Source organism: Mobula birostris, chromosome 7 (assembly GCF_030028105.1).
Source record: "Mobula birostris isolate sMobBir1 chromosome 7, sMobBir1.hap1, whole genome shotgun sequence".
In the NCBI taxonomy this organism is placed as follows: domain Eukaryota; kingdom Metazoa; phylum Chordata; class Chondrichthyes; order Myliobatiformes; family Myliobatidae; genus Mobula; species Mobula birostris.
In genome coordinates, this window is record NC_092376.1 from 143,209,496 (window position 1) to 143,235,552 (window position 26,057).

General features: G+C 41.4%; 1 protein-coding gene across 1 annotated transcript in view; it reads left to right on the top strand.

The window, feature by feature from the left end:
- LOC140200842 (uncharacterized) overlaps window positions 1-26,057 on the top strand; it is a 173,829-nt gene that overhangs the window by 120,974 nt on the left and 26,798 nt on the right. Inside the window, exon 9 of the mRNA XM_072264474.1 lies at window positions 8,316-8,360. Within this exon, the coding sequence (XP_072120575.1) occupies window positions 8,316-8,360 (45 nt within the window). The remainder of the gene's footprint in view (window positions 1-8,315; window positions 8,361-26,057) is intronic.

Sequence of the window (26,057 nt, forward strand, 5' to 3'; positions counted from 1 at the left end):
CTATCCTGAGGCTGTGTCCTCTGGTCTAAGGCTCTCCCACCATAGAAAACATCCTCTCCACATCCACTTTATCAAGAATTTTCACCATTCGACAGCTTTCAATGAGGTCACCCCTCATTCTTCTGAATTCCAGTGAATACAGGCCAGAGCCATCAAATGCTATTCATATGACAAGCCATCAATTCCTGGGATGATTTTCATGATTCTCCTTTGAACCCTCTCCAGTTTCAGTGCTTTCTTTCTAAAAGAAGGGGCCCAAAACTGCACACAATACTCCAAGTGAGGTCTCACCAGTGCTTTATAAAGTTTCAACATCACGTCTTTGCTTTTATATTCTAGTCCTCTTGAAATGAATGCTAACATTGCATTTGCCTTCCTCACCACAAATACAACCTACAAATTAGCCTTTAGGGAATCCTGGACAAAGACCCATTGTGCCTCAGTTTTTTGTATTTTTTCTCCGTTTAGAAAATAATCAACCCTTCCATTTCTTCTATCAATCGTATACTTCTTGAAACTGTATTCCATCAGCCACTTCTTTGCACAATCTCCTAATCTGTCCAAGTCAGTATCAGAATCAGGTTTATGTCACGAAATTTAGTGGTAGCAGTACAATGCAATACATGATAATATAGAAGAATAAATAAATAAGTTAATTGTATATACATATATTTCTGTATATTAAATAGTTAAATTAAAAATAGTGCAAAACAGAAGTAATAAAAGGGTAGTGAGGTAGTGTTCAATGTCTATTTAGGAATTGGATGGCAGACGGGAAGAAGCTGTTCCTGAATTGCTGAGTGTGTGCCTTCAGGCCTCTGTACCTCCTACCTGATGGTAACAGTGAGAAACATACAGGCTGTGGGTGATGGAAGTCCTTAATGATGGATGCTCATCTGGTCCTTCTGTAAGCACTCTTCTTCCTTAAAACTACCAGCCCCTCCACCTATCTTAGTATCATTTGTAAACTTTGCAACAAAGTCATGAATTCCATCATCCAAGTCATTGACATGTGACATGAAAATAATCGGTCCCAACACTGACCCCTGTAGAACACCACTAGTCACTGGCAGCCAACCAGAAAAGGCTCCCCTTATTCCCACTCTTTGCCTCCTGCCAATCAGCCACTGCTTTATCCATGCTAGAATCTTTCCTGTAATGACTCGTTAAATAATGTAGCTTGTTAAGCAGCCTCATGTAGAACCATAGAACACTATAGCACAGAAAACAGGCCATTCAGCCCTTCTAGTCTGTGCCGAAACTTTACTCCGCTAGTCCCATTGATCTGCACCCTCCAGACCTCTCCCATCCATGTATCTATCCAAATTATTCTTAAAACTTCAGAGTGAGCCCGCATTTACCACGTCAGATGGCAGCTCATTCCACACTCCCACCACTCTCTGAGTGAAGAGTTTCCCCCTAATATTCTCCCTAAACCTTTCCCCTTGTCAAAGACCTTCTGAAAATCCAAGTACACAACATCAACCAATTCTCCTTTGTCTATCCTGCTTGTTATTTCTTCCAAGAACTCCAACAGATTTGTCAGGCAAGATTTTCCCTTGAGGAAAGCATGCTGATTACAGCCCATTTTATCATGATCCTCCAAGTACCCCTAAACCACATCCTTAACAATTCACTCCAACATGAGGTTAAACAAACTAGCCTGTAATTTCCTTTCTTCCGCCTCTCTCCCTTCTTGAAGAGTGGAGTGATATTTGCAATTTTCTAGTCTTCTGTAACCATTCCAGAATTTAGTGATTTTTGAAAGATCATTACTAATGCCTCCACAATCTCTCCAGGCATCTCCTTCAGAACCCGGGAGTGGACACCATCTGCTTCAAATGAGCTATCTTCCTTCAGACCTTTCAGTTTCCCAAGAACCTTCTCCCTAGTTATGGTAACTTCATACGCTACATGACCCCTGACACCTGGGACTTCCACCATACTGCTGGTGTCTTCCACAGTGAAGACTGATGCAAAATACTTATTCAGTTCATCTGCTGTCTCCTTGTTCCCCAGTACGACCTCTCTAGCATCATTTTCCAGTGGTCCAATATCAGCCCCCACCTCTCTTACACTTTATGTTCCTGAAGAAACTTTTGGTATCTTCTTTAATATTATTGGCTAGTTTACTTTCATATTCCATCTTTACCTTCTTAATGACATCTTAGTTACAGTCTGTTGGTATTGAAAGCTTCCCAATCCTCGAACTTCCCACTAATTTTTGCTCTATTATATACCCTTTGCCTTTTATGTTGGCTTCAACTTACTTTGTTAGCCACGATTGTGTCATTCTGCTTTTAGAATACTTCTTCCTCTTTGGGAGTATATATCCTGTGACTTCCAATTTGCTTCTGGAAATTCCAGCCACTGCTCTTCTGCCATCATCCCTGCCAGTGTTCTTTTCCAGTCAATTCTGGCCAGCTCCTCTCTCATGCCTCTGTAATTTCCTTTATTCCACTGTAATACTGATACATCCCACTTTAGCTTCTCCTTCTCAAATTTCAGGGTGAATTCAATCATATTGTATAAAATGCTGGAGTAACTCAGGAGGTCAGGCAGCATCCATGGAAAAGAGTACAGTTGATGTTTCAGGCTGAGACCATTCATCAGGACTGGAGAAAAAAAAATGAGGAGTCGGGGTAAGAAGGTGGGGGGGGAAGAAACACAAGGTGAAAGGTGAAACCGAAAGGGGGGAGGGGGGAGGTAAAGAGCTGAGATGTCAATTGGTGAAAGAGATAATGGGCTGGAGAAGGGGGAATCTGATAGGAGAAAACACAAGGTGATGGAAGAAAGGGGAGAAGTATCAGAAGGAGGTGATGAGCAGGTAAGGAGATAAGGTGAGAGAGGGAAACAGGAATGGGAATGGTGAAGGAGAGTTGGGGGTGGAAGGGCGGCAATACCAGAAGTTCGAGAAATCGGTTTCATGCCATCAATTGAAGGCCACCCAGACAGAATACAAGGTGTTTCTCCTCCAACTTGACTGTGGCCTCATTGCAACAGTAGAGGAGGCCATGGACAGTCATGTCGGAATGGAAATGGGAAGTGAAATTATAAAGGGTGGCCACTGGGAGATCCCACTTTTTCTGGCGGATGGAGTATAGGTGCTCAGTCTCCCAATCCTTGTTGTGTTTCACCAATATACAGCAGGCCACACTGGGAGCACCAGATAGAGTAACAACCCCAGCAGTCATAGCCATACTTTATTGATCCCGAGGGAAATTGGGTTTCATTACAGTTGCACCAACCAAGAATAGAGTATAAATATAGCAATATAAAACCATAAATAATTAAATAATAATGTGTAAATTATGCCAGATGGAAATAAGTCCAGGACCAGCCTATTGGCTCAGGATGTCTGACCCTCCAAGGGAGGAGTTGTAAAGTTTGATGGCCACAGGCAGGAATGACTTCCTATGATGCTCAGTGTTACATCTCAGTGGAATGAGTCTCTGGCTGAATGTACTCCTGTACCCAACCAGTACACTATGTAGTGGATGGGAGACAATGTCCAAGATGGCATGCAACTTGGACAGCATCCTCTTTTCAGATACAACCATCAGAGAGCTCACAGATGAAGTTTCACCTCGCCTGGAAGGACTGTTTGGGGCCCTGAATGGTAGTGAAGAAGGAGGTGTAGGGGCAGGTGTAGAATTTGTTCCACTTACAGTAGGGGACCCTAACAGACGGCCTTCTGTATATCGGTGAGACCTGATGTAGATTGGGAGACTGCTTGGCCAAGCATCTATGCTCTGTCTGCTGGAAAAAGTAGGATCTCCCAGTAGCAACCTATTTTAATCCCACTCCCCATTTCCATTCTGACATGTCAGTCCATGGCCTCCCCTGCTGTCGCAATGAGGACACACTCAGGTTGGAGGACAACACCTTATATTCTGGGTAGTCTCCAACCTGATGGCATGAACATCGATTTTTTGAACTTCTGGTAATGCCTCCCCCCCTTCACCTGTCCCCATCCCTTTTACCCTCTCTCACCTTACGTTACCTGCTCATCACCTCCCTCTGGTGCTCCTCCCCCTTTTCTCTCTTCCATGACCTTCTGTCCTCTCCTATCAGATTCTTCCTTCTCCAGCCCTGTATCTTTTTCACCAAGCAACTTCCCAGCTCTTTACTTCACTGCTCCCCCTCCCCATTTTCACCTCTCACCTTGTGCTTCTTCCTCCCCTCCCTCCACCTCCTACTCTAACTCCTCAACTTTGTTTATCTAGTCCTGATGAAGAGTTTCGGCCCGAAATGTCGACTGTACTCTTTTCCATAAATGGAGTTAAGTTCCTCCTGAATTCCTCCAGCATTTTGTGTGTGTTGCTTGGATTTCCAGCACCTACAGATTTTCTCTTGTTTCTTTCCCCGAAGGGTTCTTTTACCTTAAGCTTTCTAATCAATTCCAGTTCGTTACACAACACCCAATCCAGAGTAGCTGATCCCCAAATGGACTCAACCACAAACCGCTCTAAAGAGCCATCTCATTGGCGTTCTAGAAATTTCCCATCTTGTAGATTTTCCCAGTCTACCTGCATATATGCCATGATCAGTATTCTGAGTGGGAAATGGAGACTTGGACAGAATATCAGGCACTGGGGTAGAGGGATACAAGAACGGTGAGGGGAAATTTGAGGTCAGGTCCAAAGAGAAATTAAAAGGCTGAGGTGAGAATAACGGATTACAGGGAGAAAACAATTGAAATGTGCCAGCAGGATGAGCACATCTGCTCTTCTAGAACTCAAGATTGTTCATTGTCATTCAGCAGGACACGAGTGCATAGGAGAACAAGATGATTGTTGCTCTGGATCCAATACAGCATAAAAAAACAAAATAAACACAAAACTCAATAAAAACACAATAAATATAAATATGTATTATTAGTTTGTATACAGAGATGGATTGTATGTCCATAAAGTGATGCTAGGTACAGGAGTATCTGTACATAAGGTGACTCTGATAGGAAATGATAAAGTCAGGGTCTGGTATGGTCTCCACACGCGCGTGCGTGTGACCATTTTTTGTAGGAGGACTTCCTCATTTATTGAATGCACCTCGTACTTGCTCATTCAGACAAAGCAGCCTGATGGTGGGGAAAGTCTTGGTAGTGGACAGGGTGTGGAAATGGTCAAAATGGCTATCTTGCATATGTAAATAAAATGCCTAAAGCTTCTTTTGGATCTGGACATGCAACGACCATTTTCCTTTCTCTCCCATGTACCAGTTGATGGCTTCTAGTTGAAATCTGCACAGATTTCATGTTGCCACAGAATGCGAGTTAGTACATGAAATATAAAGCACTGAATAGACTATTTAGTATGCTATGTGTATCAATATGAGCCTGAATCTAATTTGACTCTGAAACTCCCTACGGTTAATCATTACTAATGTTGTAAATAATCATAATAGATCTCCAATTGTGGTTTTCTGACTTGCAATTTGATAATTCAACACATTTTCCAATCAGTCCATTTGGAGTTGATAAATGGTGATGCTAAGAAATTTGAATCTTTTAAAGCTTGGATTGCATAAATTAAACTTATAAACTACTTTATTTGTAAAGACATTTCTAAGCTCTGCATTTTTAAACTGAACTTCAGATAATTATTTGTGTCTGAACACAGATTGTTTCCAATGTATGTAGTATTAGCAGAAAGAATGATATGATTATTGTCAACTGAATCTAAATTGTGAAAATATGGAAACATTCTTGTCAGTAGCATTATTTATCTAAGCTTCTTTAAGCTGAGGTTGAATCCTAAAGGTACAAATAATTGAAAATTATAGCCATGTGTCTCTATTTGACTGCTCACAAAACCACATCCCAAATGAGAAGGCTAGAGTTTCAGGTAACCTGCAGTGACATTACTGAAATTGGAGGATGTTTTTGGTGATTATGTTTTTTTAAAAAATCCACTGCTAATTTAAGCAAGAAAATATAAATGTTATTTTGCTTCTGGCATGGGTCCACCCAGCATTCCGTTTCTAGCAGTAGTAACTTGAGTCTTCAACCAGCCGCTCAATGGTCAATGGTGCAATAAGAATCAGACTACGAAGAGAAATAACTTCTCAAAGTTTGCGGATGAAGGTTTAAGTTAAAGAACCGATAGAAGTAAAATTAAAACTTGTGTGTTGGCCTTAAATACAATGATTCTGAAAGTCACCCAAAGTATTTCAAACAATCTCTTGAAATCTCACACATCAAGGGAATAGTGAAAGGAGAGTATATTTTAAATAGCTTAAAATCCTAGCTGAGCAGAAATGTTTTTCTACAGCAAATTGCTTGAAACATACCACAAAATTTTCACACTGCAGCATACTTTCCTTGTCATTTATAACATCATTAAGAAAACTGTTCTGCATCAGCATTAGGAAGGACAGGATCACACAGGAAGACTGAAGCAGTTGAATTAAAGCTGCGCATTGGTTTGGGTTATGACAGTGAGGTGAATTCAAGGTTGTTAGACAGGGGAGAAGTGGTTAAAATCATGAACAGGCTAGGCTGTAATGGTGAAGAGCTTGACAACAAGCAGTGGCTTAAAGTGGACCTATCTATAATGGTCTGAACTCTGCACCAGATACCCTCCAACTTAACCAGAAAGGGTCTCCGTTACCCAGCCATTTGAAGTTAGGTTAATGAAGGGTGTTTGCACTTATGCGAAAACTGTTCCAAATCAATATATATATATTATGGAAAAGTTGCAGTTTTCCTGACTGGCCTGTATTATGTCATTGCTGTGTGAGGTGAATGAAGTTGATGGCCAATAACTATAACTAACTTGGACCATAAGAACTGATCACCTAAGACTGTGAGTATTTCAGATTTCATTCAGCCCTCATGGAATTCTGCTAATTTACATTTTCAGTTAATTTAATCATGGGGCGAAATCCCTTTGGATAACAAGCAATTTTCTAATTATTTTAAAATGAAAACATACATCCCAAAAGGATGACTGCTATTCTGCTCAAGTTTGTACTTGTAAATTGTTGGCATTATAACTGTGGCAGTTTTACTCAGTTCTTGCCTCATATCAGATTTACTAATGTGATTTCTAATTCCCAGCCCAACAAAATTGTTCCAAAGAGGTCACAGTCAGAACTTTTAAAACTTTCTTTTGGCTGGTGGTGGGGGAGGGGGGCTAAGGCTCACTTGTTTATCTTTGAATGTGATTTAATATGGACAATTTTTATACACAATGTCCAACAAGCCATCCAAGATGAAGCTGAAGACACCTCTTTACAGCAACATTATACCTTATGCTAAATGCCAATCAATGTCAGGTACTGTATGTTCCCTAATCACCTTGGTGATTTCCCAATTTTGATTACCTGCCTCAGCTGGGATTGCAAAGGGATGTCAGTCTAGTTGGTCAAATTCACTTCAGTTATTTTGTTAACACAGAAACGATCGTAAAGTTGGCATTTGAACCAATTCTCCCCATTTCCTACCTCACAGTAGCTGCACTATATATCACATATCCCCAAACACTGTCGCCTTCCCAAAACCAAGGGTATTGATTTCGGAAATGTTGTAGTGTTGGAACACCTGACTGTACATTTATAATCTTCCCCAGGAACAATATTCCGACCTATACTTTCCATCCTTCCATATATGCTGTAGCCCTTATTCCACCAAAGATGGCAGAACTTTAAATCCTCAGCTCTCTATCTGTTTTCAAAGGCCTCTTCAACACATGCTATTTCAATCACAATTTTGGTTTCCTCCTTTAATATTCTGCCCAATATCCCATCTTTTCTCAAGGTATTCAGAATGCTTTGCTAGGTTCTGTAGAAGCAACACTAGTTGTCTGTAAAAGCCACAGTTTTCTCAGAACAACCAAGTAAGTTAATTTTCGTGCTACAAAAACATGCAGCAGCAAACATAATTACTGTTTCGGATTCAATTTCAATTGGAGATATGTCAAGCATCATTTTCTGAAAGGCAAAAACATTTGTATATGATTTCATTGTCGTACATCATTTACTTAATATAAGATAATTATGGGTAAGTGTTTCACTTACCTTATTTTTAATGTTTAGAAGAATTATTCTTTGGCTTTTAACAATGATTTAATGTAATTTGTTTTTAACTATTTAAATTTATTTGAACTTTATTTAAATTTGTTCATCCTATTTGCCTGTCAGAGACTTTTAAGTGCCGATCAGCCTTCCACACCTGGAGAAAGGTAACTGGAGGCTGCCACGAACCATGGACAGTGAATCTGGGCAGGGCTCAGACTATATTTTACAATGGTTGTATTTAATTTTAAACCTGCAGTCCATTGATTTTAATGAAGATGCCATCAAATATGTTTCAGGGTGAACCTGGGATGAAAGGTGAAAGTGGAACTCCAGGATTAAATGTAAGTAATAGTTCTTCTGATCATGTTCATTTTCAGGATTATTTAGGGAACCAGAACAACTTGTCAGAAAAAGACATCTGTAATCAGTACCTGTGTAGGTGTTACCTTCTAAAGCCATGTAACATCACTAAGCTTCATCATACACCCTTCTCCAGTCCTTTCTTCTGCTCAGTACCAATTTCAGTGCCCTGCTCACTAAATCTACTGACATCTTTAAGTTATTAAAGGGAGAAGATTTCCTCTGCTGTTGACGTTAATTAGCAATTGACTTAATTGTGAAAATAATAATCTGTTATGGCCGAAGCACATTTCTGTGCACTAGGAATAGCATACATTGTGGTGTCACATCAATCTGAAATTTCACTTTCACATTCTTATAAAGCATTTTACCTTTTGAAAACTCAGTATATCTTAATATATGTGAAATCTGTTGTAAGGGCACTGTTGTTAAGGATAAGTATTCAGTGGATAGTGCCGAACCCCCTGAGTCTTTTCTTTGAATTGGTTTAAATCACAAAGACAGCATTCTCAATAATGCAACATTAACTCGATCTGGAATGTCAGCTGCCATTAGATGTTCAATTCTGTGCAGTGTGATTTAAACTAACAATTTCTAACACAGAACTCCGACCACTAACACAAAGCAAACACCAGTTTAGTTATCTCCCCCTCCCCCTCCCACTTTCAAATCTCTTACTAGCTCTTCCTTCAGTTAGTCCTGACGAAGGGTCTCAGCCCGAGCTGCCTGGCCTGCTGCGTTCACCAGCAACTTTGATGTGTGTTACCAGTTTAGTTGAAGCGGACATAAAACTGGAAGAGTCGTCTTTGAAAATTAAGGACTGAAAACCTTGAACCAAGATGCATTTTGTTAAATCATAGACGTTTTTGTTGCCTACATTACAATAGTTGCTACACTTTAAAAGGACATCATAAGATTAAAGATAACCTAAGATCATGAAATTTACTGCGGAGATGTAGCTTTTTTGTTAATACACAGACTATACCATAAGTTGAAAATGCATTTTGAATTTGTGATATGTAGAAACATAATCCATATTATTCTTCTAATACATAAACCATCTTTCTCTGTGTTTGACATGTCAAAATCAGTCTATCTGAAAGATATATCCAATTAGATTTGCTTCTCTGATCTTTACCAATCTATAGTTGGTATCCTTCTCAAATATTTATCTGTTATCTTTTTGAAAACGATTGAATCAGTTGCCATAATCTTATCAGACAATGCATTCAAACATTTTTTCTGCTGCAAAATTCTTCAGAAGATTAATCCTGAAGTGCAGCAAGGAATAGGCTAATGATATTCTCCCTGCATGTTGTGCAAAGCCTGTGTGAGAAACAGCTGGTCTTGCATGCTAATCAGAGGTCTGTTTAGTTACATAATCAATTAGTACTCCAGGCATTTCTCCGAAGAGCCAAAGGTAGCAGCTGGACCTCATCAACCAGTGAAAATTCACTGATCGCCTGTTGTGTGCTGGATGCGTTCCTGGCATCAAGCGAGCAAATAGGCTCACAAATGCACGGAAAGAGGTATGAGATGTGCATTACTGTGGCCCCATATTCTTTGGAAACTTCTCCACTTCCCGCTTGTTGCTGTGCTTGGTGTATTTCTTCTTGCTCATGTTGAGCCACTTGATCACAGAGATTTTGAGATGATCTCAACCATGCTTGAGCTTTGTGGTTTAAATTGATTTTTCCATGTTGTCTAATTACTACCACTCCTCTGTTACAAACACTTGTGAAGAGTGAAAAAGGTGAAGGAAGAACAAAAGGGGCAATAGACTTTGGAAAAATTCAATAAGCATCTATGTGCCTTAAAATTAGAATCTTTACACCAAGTGATCAAGGCAATTTATTGACATGGTTTGTGATTTTAATTATTTCAAAGTCCCCTTTTTTTAATTACAGGTTTCACCTAATCACACAGATGTTTTGGCCACACCTCCTATTTAATTCTACACCAGTGTGGTTGTATTCCTGATACAATCATTTAAGACTAATATTCAAATCCAATTATGACCTTCTGGTTATTTACATTAACTTACTTAGATATAAGTGGAATAATTATCAGTAAGAGCATCCATAAAAGTACCAGCTTGTCAAAAAATGATTCTAATTCACTAATACAACTTCATTTGCTCAGGCCTTATGTGACATCAGTGTTACTGATATCCACGGTGATTATATAATACACACACACACACACACACACACACACACACACACACACACACACGTCATCACTGCACGACGCATTTAACCATGTGATGTCTTGTGCACTTGGCAACCGAAAAGCTCAAATGAGCCACATTTTTTAGATTAGATTAGATTATGAGGACATGCAGTCCTCTTTTATTGTCATTTAGTAATGCATGCATTAAGAAATGATACAATATTCCTCCGGTGTGATATCACAAAACACAGGACAGACCAAGACTGAAAAACTAACAAAAACCACATAATTATAACATACAGTTACAACAGTGCAACAATACTATAACTCAATGAAGAACAGGCCATGGCACAGTAAAAAAGTTCAAATTTAGATTAGATTATGAGGACACTCAGTCCTCGTTTATTTTCATTTAGAAATGCATGCATTAAAAAATGATACAACGCTCCTCCAGAATGATATCACAAAAAAAACACAGGACAAACCAAAACTAAAACTTACAAAACTACATAATTATAACATATAGTTACAACAGTGCAAAGCAATACCATAATTTGATAAAGAGCAGACCATGGGCACGGTAAAAAAAATGTCTCAAAGTCCCGATAGCCTCATCATCTCACGCAGGCGGTAGAAGGGAGAAACTCTCCTTGCCATGAACCTCCAAGTGCCACAAACTTGCCGATGCAGCACCATTGGAAGCACCCGACTGCAGTGGACTCTGAGTCCGTTCGAAAACGTCAGGCCTCCAACCAGCCCCTCCGACACAGCCTCTCTGAGCACCATCCTCTGCCGAGCGCTTCAACCCCGCCCCAGCCGCCGAGCAACAAACAAAGCCGAGGACTCGGGGCGTTCCCCTCCAGAGATTCTGGACCACACAGTAACAGCAGCAGTGAAGCAGGCATTTCAGAAGTTTCACCAGATGTTCTTCCGTGTTTTCACATCCGTCTCCATCAAATGAGGATTGTGCACAGCACCCTACTTGACATATAACAGACACCACCACCGGAGTGGCCGCTGCAAGCTGTGTCGCGTCGCCATCTTCTCCTCCCTCTTTCTGTGTGTCCTGCATTATAATTTGAAGACTCTGCATGTTCACTATAGACTAAAAAACACCAGGGATACACTGGCAACAAAGATAAAATGGAAATGAATTGAAGCTGCCGAAAATGACAAGGAGTTGTTCAATATTGAATGCAACTATACTGTATACTCATTGTGAGAGGATGAATGGGAAAGCACGCAGTTTGTCACAGAAATTTCAATATATATTCCAGCACTCAACTTCAGGCTTGAATACAGGAGAAACAAAGTGTGAAAATGCTAATAGTGAAACTTGTGCCTACAAAACCCTGAACAGTCCAAGACAATGGCTCAAAACCAATCTACAAGCTTGTTGTTTATAATAAAGTTCTTATGAATATGAAAAAGGCCTTTCAAGCCTGCCCTGTCATTTAACATGACCATGGCTGATCTGCCCAAAGTCTCAATTCTTGTCTGTGTCAGTTCCTCATAGCCATCAATTCCCTACAAAAGATGATCTACATGCTCTTCAGATACCAACACTGCTCTAGTTTCTACAGCACCTTGGCGTAGACAATTCCAGAGGTTCACCAGGTTCTGCAAGAAGCTCCTATGCACCTCCAATCTAACTGACACACTCAAAATGCTGGAGGAACTCAGCAGGCTAGGCAATATCTATGCAAAATAGTAAACAGTTGATGTTTCCGCCCGAAGCATTGACTGTTTACTCTTTTCCACTGATACTGCCTGGTCTGCTGAGTTCTTCCAGCATTTTGTGTGTTTTGCTTGAATTTCCAGCATCTGCAGCATTTTCTCCTGTCCAATCTAAGTGATCGCACTCTAATTTGAGATCTGAAATGTGAGAAGACGTAGCTTTCTCAAGTTCAGTGACTGAGTACATAAGACATTGACTCGTGTCACTTTGGTGTTTCGAGCAGCGGCCAATCAGAGATCCGAAGCGTGAGAAGACGTAGCTCACTCCAGTTCACTGACTGAGTACTTAAAGCATCGAATCACAATTTTGAGCGGTGACCAATCAGCGATCAAGATTGATTGGCAAGAAAAAAATGAACATAAGGCAGGGGCAAGTGGAGCGACCATTTTTTTAGAATAGACGGAATGGGGATTTATCTTGGACAATGTCTCCCATCCACTACATAATGTACTGGTTGGGCACAGGAGTACATTCAGCCAGAGACTCATTCCTCCGAGATGCAACACAGAGCGTCATAGGAAGTCATTCCTGCCTGTGGCCATCAAACTTTACAACTCCTCCCTTGGAGGGCGAGACACCCTGAGCCAATAGGCTGGTCCTGGACTTATTTCTCGGCATAATTTACATATTACTATTTAATTATTTAAGGTGCAACTGTAATGAAAACCAATTTCCCTCGAGATCGATAGAGTATGACTATGACTATGACTATGACTTAAAGTCTTCAGCAAGGTGAGGCTTCAGTCCAAGAAAGTGAAAAGGTGTAGCTAGGTTTTTTCCCCACAGTTTATTCATTCTTTTTCCTTCTTTATACTTGCTTAGTTAGAATACTAGGGATGGCAGGCAGGATAGCGGAATGCTCCTCTTGTGGGATATGGTGTCCCTGACAACTACAACTACGAGCAGTTCATCCAGCTGCAGCTTCTAACAATCCACATTAAGGAGTTGGAGCTGGAACTGGATGGACTCCGGATCATTCAGGCAGCTGAGAGGGTGATAGATAGGACACATCACGAGGTACAGTGACTTTAAGAAGTATTCACCCCCTTGGGAGTTTTCATGTTTTATTGTTTTACAACATTGAATCACAATGGATTTAATTTGGCTTTTTTGACACTGAAGCAGACAAAGACCCTTTTGTGTCAAAGTGAAAACAAATCTTTACAAAGTGATCTAAATTAATTACAAATATAAAACACAAAATAATTGCTTGCATAAGTATTCTCCCCCTTCAAGTCAATATTTAACAGTTGCACGGTTGGTGGCAACTATAGCCTTGAGTCTGTGTGGATAAGTCTCTATCACCTTTGCACAGCTTGTCACTGCAATTTTTCCCCATTCTTCGTTACAAAACTGCTCATGCTCTGTCAGATTGCATGGGGTTCGGGAGTGAAGAGCCTTTTTCAAGCCCAGCCACAAATTCTCAATTGGATTGAGGTCTGGTCTCTGACTTGGCCACTCTGGGACATTGTTGTTTTCAGGCCATTCCTGTGTCGCTTTGGCTTTATGCTTGGCGTCATTTTCCTGCTGGGAAACAAATCTTTCCCCCAAGTCACAGTTATCTTGCATACTGCATCAGGTTTTCCTCCAGGATTTCCCTGTATTTTGCTGCATTCATTTTACACTCTATCTTCACAAGCCTTTCAGGGCCTGCTGCAGTGAAGCATCCCCACAGCATGATGCAGCCACCACCATGCTTCATGGTAGGGATGGTGTGTCTTTGATGTGCAGTGTTTGGCTTACGCCTAACATAGTGTTTAGTCTGATGGCCAAAGAGCTCAATTTTGGTTTCATCAGACCATAGAACATTCTTTCAGCTGACTTCAGAGTCTCTCACATGCAGACATCCCACCTCTCCTGGAAGTTCCAGGAGTCTTCCACATATTAATAGTGGCTCCCTGATGCCCGCAAATTATATACAATATCACGGAAATCAATTTTTTGAGAGCGAGTGGGGGAGCGAGAGAAAGCAAGCGAGAGCAACCACGAGAAAGAGAGCGCGCACGAGAGCAAAAGCAAGCAAGAGCGCGCCGTGGCAGAGTGTTCCAAAAAAAAAAGAAAATATAGAGCATACGTCACCCCAGACTACACTAAAGTATACCCCTGCCTAATAGGGGTCAAAAAATAATGACAGTGTTGCTCGCTGCACTGTTTGCAACAGTGACTTTTCTATTGCCCATGGTGGGTTAAGACTGTAAAAGACATGTTGAGGTGAGTTTAACAGGTGTCATTCATTCATTAGCATAGCTAACGTTATTTAAACTAGCTGGCTAGCTGCAAAGGAGCTACTCTATTGCAGACATCCCACCTCTCCCGGAAGTTCCAGGAGTCTCCCGCAAATTGATGATGCTACCTCCCTGAAATGAGTTTTCGCAGGGTGGGATGTCTGCACATGCCTTCTGGCAAACTCTCGCTGAGATTTCATGTGAGTTTTTTTTCCAACAGTTTCATTCTCTTTGCCAATCTCCCATAAACTATGACTGGTGAAGCACCCGCGCAACAGTTGTTGTATGTGCAGTCTCTCCCATCTCAGCCACTGAAGCTTGTAACTCCTGCAGAGTTGTCATAGGTCTCTTGGTGGCCTCTCTCACAAGGCCACTTCTTGCACAGTCACTCAATTTCTGAGGACAGCCTGCTCTAGACAGATTTACAGCAGTGCCATATTCTTTCCATTTCTTCATGACTGACTTAACTGTACTCCAAGGGGTATTCAGTGATGGAAATTTTCTTGTATCTATCTCCTGATTTGTGCTTTTAAATAACCTTTTTGCGGAGTTGCTTGGAGTGTTCTTTTGTCTTCATGGTGTAGTTTTTGCCAGGATACTGACTCACCAGCAGTTGGACCTTCTAGATACAGGTATATTTTACCACAATCAGTTGAAACTCCCTGACTGCACACAAGTCTCCAAAAACAGATTTCCATTTAACTAATTATGTGACATCTAACATCAATTGACTGCACCAGTGATGTGAACACTAATGCAATCAATTATTTGGTGTTTTCTATTTGTAATTAATTTAGATCACTTTGTAGAGATCTGTCCTCACTCTGACGTGAGCAAGACTTTTTCTGCTGATCGGTGTCAAAAAATTAAATCCACTGTAATTCAATGTTGTAAACCAATTAAGACATGAAAACTTCCAACGGGGTGAATACTTTTTATAGGCACTGTAGTTACACCCAAGGTGCAGGACACAGGAAACGGTGACAGTCAGAAAGGGGAGAGTACCCCTGTGGATATCCCCCTCAGCAACAGGTATACCACTTTGGATATTGTTGGTTGGGGGGAATGACCTAGTGGTAGAAGGTCACAGCAGTCAGGTCTCTGGCACGGATTCTGTCTCTGTGACTCAGAAGGGAAGCGGGGGAGAAGAAGCTCACTGTGGTGTTAGGGAATTCATTAGTTAGGGGAACAGAAAGGAAGTTCTGTGGATGAGAATGAGAATCCCAGATGATATGTTGGTTTCCGGGCGCCAGGTTCCAGGACACCTTGGATGGAGTCCTCGGCATTCTTAAGTGGGAGGGTAAACAGCTGGAGGTCGGGGCCCACGTAGGTACCAATGGCAAAGGTAGGAAGAGTGATGAGGTTCTGAAATGTGAGTTCTGGGAGTTAAGTGCCAAGTTAAAGGGCAGGACCTCCAGGGTTGTGGTCTCAAGATTGCTACTCATGCCACATGCTAGTGAGGCCACAACTAGGAAAATTATACAGTTTTAAGGAATTGGTGTAGGAGGAAAGGCATCAGATTTTTGGATCATTGGGCTCTCTTCCAGGTAAAGTGGGACCTGTACAGAAGGGATGGTTTGCACCTGAACTGGAGGGGGACTAATATCCTAGTGGGAAGGTTTGTTAGTGCTGCATGGTGGGGTTTCAACTAGAGTTGCAGGGAGATGGGAACCAGAGCGCCAGAACAGTTATCAGAGAGGTTGTGGAGACAGATGTTGCTAAGATCCCCAACAAAGTCAGGAATCAAAAGGTTGAGCATGGTGCGACTAGTGTCCTGAGCTGTGTATGTATCAATGCAAGAAATATCGTAGGAAAGGCTGATGAGCTCAGGGCATGGATAAACACGTGGAATTATATTGTAGCCATTATTAAGACTTGTTTGCAGGAGAGGCAGAACTGCAACACAACATTCTGGGGTTCTGTTGTTTTAGACATGACAGATGGGAGGGATTAAAGGGAGGGGTGGCATTACTAGTCAGGAAAAATGTCATGGCAGTGCTCTGTCAGGAAAGACCAGACAACTGATCTGGTGAGGTTGTATGGGTGGAACTGAGGAATAGGAAAGGTATGACCACGTTAATGGGGCTTTATTACAGACCACTCAACAGTCCGCAGGATTTAGAGGAAGAAATTTGTAGAAAGATCACAGACTGTTGCAAGAAACATAAGGTTGTTATAGTAGGTGATTTTAACTTTCCACATATTTACTGGGAATCCCATATTGTTAAAGGACTAGATGGAAAAGAGTTTGTTAAATTTGTTCTGGAAAGTTTCCTTAATCAGTACGTAGAAGTTTCAACAAGAGAGTGTGTGATACTTGATCTGCTATTAGGGAAGGAGGCAGGGCAGGTGACAGAAGTTTGTGCAGGGGAACACTTTGCATCTAGTAATTATGAAGCCATAATGTCATTTATTTCAAGGTATTTAGGGAAAAAGATAGGTCTAATCTTTAGGTTGAGATTCTAAATCGGAGAAAGGCCAAATTTAATGGTTTTAGAAATGACCTGACAAGTGTGGATTGGGACAGACTGTTTTCTGGCAAAGGTGTACTTTGTAAGTGGGAGGTCTTCAAAAGTGAAATTTTGAGAGTACAAAGCTTGTATGTGCCTGTCAGAATAGAAGGTAAAGATAACGGGTTTAGGGAACCTTGGTTTTCAATGGATGTTGAGACTCTGGTTAAGAAAAAAAGAGGTGCAAAGCAGGTATAGGCAGATAGGAACAAATGAAATGCTTATGGAGTATAAGAAATGCAATAGAATGCTTAAGAAAGAAATCAGGAGGGCTAAAAGAAGGCATGAGGTTGCTCTTGCAGACAAGGTGAAGGAGAACACCAAGGGCTTCTACAGGTACGTTAAGAGTGAAAGAATTGCAAGGGACAAAATTGGTCCTCTGGAAGATCAGAATGGAAATCTGTGTGTGGAGCCAAAATAGAGGGGGGAGATCTTAAATGAATTTTTTGCTTCTGTATTTACTCGGGAGATGGACACAGAGTTAATAATGTGAGGCAAAGTAGCATCAACTTCATAGACCCTATGCAGATTACAGAATAGCAAGTGTTTGCTGTCTTGAGGCAAATTAGGGTGGATAAATCCCCAGGGTCTGACAAGGTGTTCCTTTGGACCCTGTGGGAGGCAAGTGCAGAAATTGCTGGGGCCCTGGCAGAGATATTTAAATCAGTGTCAGCAACAGGTGAGGTACCAAAGGATTGGAGAATAGCCTATGTTGTTCTGCTGCTTAAGAAAGGCTCTAAACATAAACCAGGAAATTATAGGCCGGTGAGCCTGACATTAGTGATGGGAATGTTATTGGAAGTCCTTAAAGAGACTGGATATATGAGTATTTGGATAGACATGGACTGATTAGGGATAGTCATCATGGCTTTGAGCATGGTAGGTCATGCCCAACCAATCTTATAGTTTTTTGAGGAAGGTACCCAGAAAATTGATGAGGGCAATACAGTGGATGTTGTCTACATGCATGGCATTTGACAAGGCCCCCAAGTGGGAGGTTGGTCAAGAAGGTTCAGTCACTCAGCATTCAAGATGAGATAGTAAATTGGATTAGACATTGGCTTTGTGGGAGAAGCCAGAGAGTGGTAGTAGATGGTTGCCTGTCTGACAGGAGGCCTGTGACTAGTGGAGTGCGCAGGAACCGGTGCTAGGCCTGTTGTTGTTTATCATGAATATCAATGAGCTCGATGATAATGTGACTAACTGGATCAGCAAATTTGTGGGTGACACCAAGATTGGAGGTGTAGTGGACAGCGAGGAAGACTACCAGAGCTTGCAGTGGGATCTGGACTAGCTGGAAAAATGGGCTGTAAAATGGCAGATGGAATTTAGTGCAGACAAGTGCGAGGTGTAGGTCTTGTACTGTGAATGGCAGGGCACTGAGGAGTGTGGTAGAACAAAGGGATCTGGGAATACAAGTCCATAATTCATTGAAAGTGGCATCACAGGTAGAGGGGGTTGTAAAGAAAACTCTCATAAATCAAAGTATTGAGTACAGCAGATGGGGTGTTATATTGAAGTCATAAAAGATGTTGGTGAGGCCTAATTTAGAGTTTTGTGTGCAGTTTTGGTCATCTACCTACAGAAAAGACATAACAGACATCCCACCTCTCCCAGAAGTTCCGGGAGTCTCCTGCATATTGATAGCGGCTCCCTGATGCCTGGAAATTATATACAATATCCTGGAAATAGATTTTTTTTGAGGGGAAGAGGGAGAGCAAGAGCGAGCATCCTGATTGGTCTCTCTTCATGCTAAGTAGACCTATCAGTTCTCCCTATGGGCGGGCTTTACAGTCGACCTCAAAAATAATGTTGCTCGCTGCACTGTTTGCAATAGTAACTTTTCTATTACCCATGGTGGGTTAAAATGTAAACAACATGTTGAGGAGAGTTTAACAGGCGTCATTCATTCATTAGCATAGCTAACGTTATTTAAGCTGCTAAGGAGCTACGCTATTGATGTCCTACGTGATGAGGCCAAACTCCCCGTAGACTTGCTTAAAGTTGTAATAGAATAAGCATGATAATATAATATAAGTACATATTTTAATGTCACATTTTCTGCATATACCCAACTTGGTTTACAGATTAGACAAAATCACTAAACAAAGTATTACATACACCCTTGGAGGTCAACGGGGGGGGCCAGGGGTGGGGGTGCTACCTCCCTGAAATGAGTTTTTGCAGGGTAGGATATCTGACATAAATAAAGTTGAATGAGTACAGAGAAAATTTACAAGGATTTTGCTGGGTCTAGAGGAGGACTTGAGTTATAAGGGAAGATTAAATAGGTTAGGATTTTATTCCTTAGAATTAGAAGATTGAGGGGAGATTTGATAGAGGTACATACAATTATGAGGGGTATAGATCGGGTAAATGCAAGCAGGCTTTTTCCACTGAGGTTGGATGAGACTACAACTAGAGGTCATGGGTTAAGGGTGAAATGTGAAAAGTTTCAGAGGAACATGAGGGGAAACTTCTTCACTTAGAGCGTTGCGACAATGTGGACCAAGCTGCTGGTGCAAGTGGTGCACTTTCAATGTTTAAGAGAAGTTTGGATAGCTATATGAATGGTCCTGGTTCAGGTCGATGGGAATAGGCAGTTTAAATGGTTCAGCATAGATTAGATGGGCTGAAGGGTCTGTTGCTGTGATGTACTTTTCTATAACTTTACATCTTGACATCTACCCTTGTGAGGTTTCTTAATGACCTTCTGTGCCACAGTCAGATCACCCTTCATTTGTCTAACCTCCAAAGAGTAATGGATTTACAGGTTTCCCCCGCTATCCAAAGGTAGAGCGTTCCTATGAAACGGTTCGTAAGCTGGAATGTCATAAAGTGAATAAGCAATTACCATTTATTAACATGGGAAAAATTTTTGAGTGTTCGCAGACCCAAAAAATAACCTACAAAATCATGCCAAAAAACACATAAAACCTAAAATAACAGTAATATATAGTAAAAGCAGGAATGATATGAGAAATACACAGCCTATATAAAGTAGAAATACTTTTCTGCAATCATTGAAGCATTGTCTAGTGCAGCGAAAATCTCACGCAAGCACTCTCAGCAGAAACACTCACTCCAGTAACCTTTAAGCTATGAAAGTGCCAAATCATACCAAATAACACATAAAAATACACAGCCTATATAAAGTAGAAATAATGTATGTACAGTGTAGTATCACTTACCGGAATCGGGAAGACAGCAAGCACATGGTGTGTTAGACTGAGTCGTCAGAGGTTGGGGTGGTGGGACACTGGGGTGTCATCTCATCATTGTCTGTTTCCATCAGGGCAGGCAGGTCATCTTCTTCTATGTCGGCCTGCCTCGATGTCGAAGGTCGAGGTTCGTCGTCTGCTGTGGCTGATGTGGAAGACTTGAAAAACGACAGTATGCTTGACTGCTTAGCCTCGCGCATTTTTCTATCATACAGTTCTTTGTAAGCACTCAAACCATCCTACAAATATGCTCTAAACCTACATACCATTTCAAAATTAAAGTCGTACTTTTCCGCAATTATTGTTGTCAATTGCAGCGAAAATCTCACGCAGTTGCTTCACGTTCAGTTCCTGGACGACTTCACTTCCAGTCCGTTTGCTACTGCATTTGGTTTCGATTGTTATCCTTTCCTCTTCCAATTGCATCAGCTCTTGTTCATGGGATGCCAAAACCTCTTCAACATCATCTTCGTCAACTTCCACAAGTCTAACTCACTTTGTCCTTACTTCGTTCACCACAATCGAAACGCTTAATTATATGTAGTTTTACGCTAAGTGTAACACCCTTACGAGCTCTTTTAGGCTTTTCCAATACTTTAGAACTCATCTTGTTAACAGATGCTCAAAATAAATTGACATAAAGCACAGATGCTTACAGGCACGTGTTTAAGCAATGCTGGCTAGAATGCAGTTCCGGGGAAGGAGCTTGGCTGCTCGGGGCGCGCGCTGCCTTTTTTCGTAACAGTGAAAATACCTTCTGTTAGTGAAAACAGGTAACTAATGTCAGTCTTTCGTAACAGCAAGGTGTCGTAAAGCGAACGTTCGAAAAGCAGGAGACACCGGTAGTTTTACTTTAGCCTCTCATGCTCAGACAACCCTCTCATCCAAGAAACAGGCCTAGCAAATCTCTCTGGTACTCTCTTCAATGGCATTATATTTATTCTTAATAATGAGACAAACTGTTCATAGAAACATAGAAACATAGAAAATAGGTGCAGGAGTAGGCCATTCGGCCCTTCGAGCCTGCACCGTCATTTATTATGATCATGGCTGATCATCCAACTCAGAACCCCGCCCCAGCCTTCCCTCCATACCCCCTGACCCCTGTAGCCACAAGGGCCATATCTAACTCCCTCTTAACTATAGCCAATGAACTGGCCTCAACTGCTTCCTGTGGCAGAGAATTCCACAGATTCACCACTCTCTGAGTGAAGAAGTTTTTCCTAATCTCGGTCCTAAAAGGCTTCCCCTTTATCCTCAAACTGTGACCCCTCGTTCTGGACTTCCCCAACATCAGGAACAATCTTCCTGCATCTAGCCTGTCCAATCCCTTTAGGATCTTATATGTTTCAATCAGATCCCCCCTCAATCTTCTAAATTCCAATGAGTACAAGCCCAGTTCATCCAGTCTTTCTTCATATGAAAGTCCTGCTATCAGTGTGCTATCAGTGTGGTCTTGCCAAATCCTGCATAATTGTAACAATACTTCCCTATTTCTAAACTCCAAGTCACATGAGCCAGAATGGATTTAAGGTAAAATATATTCAAATGATATATTTGAGGGCAATAGAGAAATGAGTCTGCTCAAAATGAGGCCTGAAGGGAACATAAGAAAGCAATAGCCACTATTTTTAGAGATGCCCCTTGCTACATATGCTACTTTCACAGTTCCGGGCAAAAAATGTTTCATCTGATCAGATGATAAAAGAGATTACAGAATCACTTAAATTCAGCACATTCCAAGATCATAGAAAACTACAAATTTGGAACCAGGAGCAAAAGGCCAGGTGAGGCCATTAGTCATTAATCTGTTTTACTGAAGAATCTGTCTCAGTACTATGGTTTTCATTCCTTCATGAATCTAGTGCCTTCAGCCAGATTCCTGTACAGTTTAACACACAAGCAAATTTAATGTAAATTCTGAAGTGTACAAAACGTAACATTTAAGTTCAAAATTGCCTCAATCATGGCTTCCAAAAATGTTTTTTTTAGTTCAACTAGAATCTAATATCAATGAAGTTATATTTGGGCAAACAGCAGTAGCTAAGGCAGTAGTTCTGATGCCAAGCCAAAATTACATGACTGAGTTTGGTGTGAAAGGCAAAGCAGACTGTAGTAACTGCAGAGGTCATTCATCACAGGTATGCTAGTTTAGACCTGTGAAATTCTTCAACTCCAAAGAAAATGTACAAATGGCCTCATTTCTAAAAGGTTAGACCCAGTTCTGCCAAAATGTGTTCTCAATACAATTATAAAACAAATCATGGGAGCTTTGGAAATGATTCCATCTTCAATGATGGCACAGAGTGGCATAAGCATAAAAAAGATCAATGTATTTGCATTCATTAAGGATCAACTTTAATCACCATATACGTTACACATATAAGGAATTTGCCGAGGTACATTGGCATAATATGCAACAAAAAAAAACAACTTTCAACAATTACAATGAGTAAAGAATGATAATGTTAAAGTACAAATATGGAATAAAATGTGCATAAATGCATAAATAACAACTCTGGTTCCTTTAAGTCATCCCTGCCATGAGAAAAGCAAATCTTTAGCCAACTTGCTTCACTCTATGTGTAATCAAGAAATGCTGACAACACTGGATGCATCAAAGTCACTGGCCCAAAATTCACCTTGGCTTGAAGTTGAAGTCTTCCGTGTCTGACCCAAATGAACCTCCAGCCAAGTTACAACACTGCCATCTGCTGGCTAATCTGGAAAATACAGTTCACACAAACCAGCAAAAAAAAATCACTCAACACACATCAAAATTGCTGGTGAACGCAGCAGGCCGAGCAGCATCTGTAGGAAGAGGTGCAGTCGACGTTAAAAAATCACTCTTCTCTTTACAACACCTCCCCACTCTTCATCAACAAGATGATGAAAAACATTATCAACAGTGCTATCAATAAACAGTTGATTGCCAATGTGCAGCTTATGTTCTTCCAGGACCACTCAGCTCCAAATTTCACTTTAGCTTCACTATAATCTTGAGTCCATTACAGGAGCATGCAGGTGCCAAGCACCGTGGCCTGAAACACCACTTGCCTACATGTGAAGGACTCTTCAGCCCCTTCTAAACCCACTACTGGAGTGTCAGCAAGTTATTGTCAACTCCTGAGGGAGGTGAGGGTGAGAGTATTAGGTGGGATGAGATTGAGGTGGGTGAGGAGAAAGAGAAGAAGAAAATAGGAATCCAATCCATCAGAGAGTGACAACACTTAGCATCAAGAGGATTTACTAAGATTGATGTCAATAGGACTCGAGGGAGAAAACTCTTAGACTTATACCTATTACACAGGAAGACGATTGTAATTGTTGGCCAATTCAGAACCTTGCTTGAAGCAACCACATAAGGACTGTGCTGAAACAGCAATTTTTTTGGGCAGAAATTCTGCTGTGCTTGACTTATCTATTGTCATCAAATATAGAATGCTCTCCGCTCTGTTTATATCAGTGCAAACAATACATAATGCTCAGCACAATCCAGGGTAAAGTACCCCATTTGCTCTGGATTATGAACATTGACTTTCTCTTCCTTCAATGCACTGGAACTGGAAGATGATCAAAGGAGCATCTCTACCAAAATGTACATGCAATTTGTCAAGAGTCCTCTTGCTGCCCCAGGCACCCCAGGGTTTCAAACACCATAGATTAGAAGTGATCTTCACAGTGCTCCTGAAGATTAACCATTTAAGTAATGGACTACTTTCCTTGTTCTGCAAGATCAAGTATTCTGTGGTGGTAATGGGTGAGATGATATAGATGTGAAATAGACCAGATGTCCTCTACTCAATTTCCCAAACCTTTGAAGAGAGCACCTTATTGTACCAAGATGTCATTTTAACTTCTTACTATCTATCCCCTGCTTTTTTTTGCATGATTGCCAGAGTAATGTTCAATCCTGCTTTGTTAAATTCAGAGAAACTTTGATGGGACAAATAAAAATTACTTCCAGGTCATTCCTAATTTTCAGTTCTATTCACAAAATGTTCATTTCCTTTCCCATAACGTTCTGAGGTGAACGTGGCATTTGTGCTCATTAGGCCCTAAAGCACCAATGCCAATCTTTCAACATCTCCATCAGGAAGGTCTCAGAGTTGTCCATTTATTTCTCAAACAAAGAGGTAGCTTGCCTTTTGGTTTGCGAGTTGGTATAGTCCTTGATTTGAGTTTGTTCCAGAACCGTCCCAAATGCTTCTTCACTACATCGGTGCTGGCTCGTATGCTTGTGCAGAAATAATCAATTTCATCACCACCTTCACCATGGCCTATGCTGCCTTCAAATTCATCTACACCACCTCTGACACTTCTTTCTTTTCTGGATCTCGGCGTCTCCATCACAGGATACAGGCTTTCCATTGAGACCGTTTATAAACCCACTATTTCCCACAGCTTCCTCAACTATACTCCCACCCTGCCTGCAGTAAGGAAGCCATCTCATTTACACAGTTCCTCTACCTCGGCCCCATCTGTTTTCAAAATGAGGCTGTCTGCTGCAGAACTTCTGGGTTGTCCTCCTTTTACAGAAGTGTTGCTTCCCCTCTGCCACAGTAGACTGAGTTCTCATGCTTATTTCCTTAATTTCCAGCAAATCTGCACTGATTCCCTTCCCCCTTCTCCCCAGGCAGGATATTAGAGTTCTTTTGATCCTTACCTTTCATCCCATATGCAACACATTGAAGACTGTCAAAATGTCGGAGGGCTTGAGAGGTCTCCCACATGTAGGTGGGAAGGGACTGGACAAAAGGAGACAAGGTAGTGTTGATGTATGAAGAGATAAGTTCGGTGGAGTAGGAGCAGGCAGTAAATTCCAGGTCTGCCAGTGCAATCCTGTTTATGGATCTGCAACAAGCAGAGGAGTGTTAGGTTCAGAGCAACACTTGTTCCTTTACTTGATCCCTTGCCATCATCCAGGGATATAAACACCCACTGCAAGTGAGACCTCATCAATTGCATTTGATATTCTCAATATGGCCTCTTCTACATCGATGAGACCAAGTGTAGATTAGGTGACTGTTTTGCAGAGCACCTGCACTCCATTCATAATGGTCTTCTTGCATGTCATCTCAGCCCCCGCCCCATTTCTACCCCAACCTTTCCCTCTGCAACAATAGGTCAATAGGTACATTCGATGTCAGAGAAATCTATACAATGTACATCCTGAAATTCTTTTTCTTCGCAAACATCCATGAAAACAGAGGAGTGCTCCAAAGAATGAATGACAGTTAAACATTAGAACCCAAAGCCCCCCACAGCTCCCCCCACCCATGCACAAGCAGCAGCAAAGCAACGATCCCCCTCCCCCACAGCAAAACATCAATAAAGATCCCAAATTCTACTCGTTCAGCCAGCAATTCAACAGACCACAGGCTCTCTCTCTCTCCCTAATAAGGGAAAAAGAGGTGACCCTGTTTCACAGCAAGAGGGGAGACATATCAAGCAACTCACTGATTTATGGTGTTAAAAGTCTGTCGCATTGCTTTTTCCAAGCCCTGTGCCCAGAGAGCTCGGGTCTCTGGACACGCATCCAGCAGCCAAACCGTTGCTCCTGATGTTCCGTGTTCTCCTGCGATGCCTCAGACAGGGGCACCAGCCTTGAATCAGCCTATATCCAAGGCCATGAAAATCCGGCAGCCTGAACAGTGAGGCCAAATGCAAACTCGGAGAACAGTGTCTCATATTCCACTTGGGTAGTATATAACCTAATGGTACAAGCATTGAATTTGCCAGTTTCAGGTCTCTTTACTCCATGTTCCTTTACCATTCCTATCCTTCCAACTCTTCCTTCATTCACCTTCTC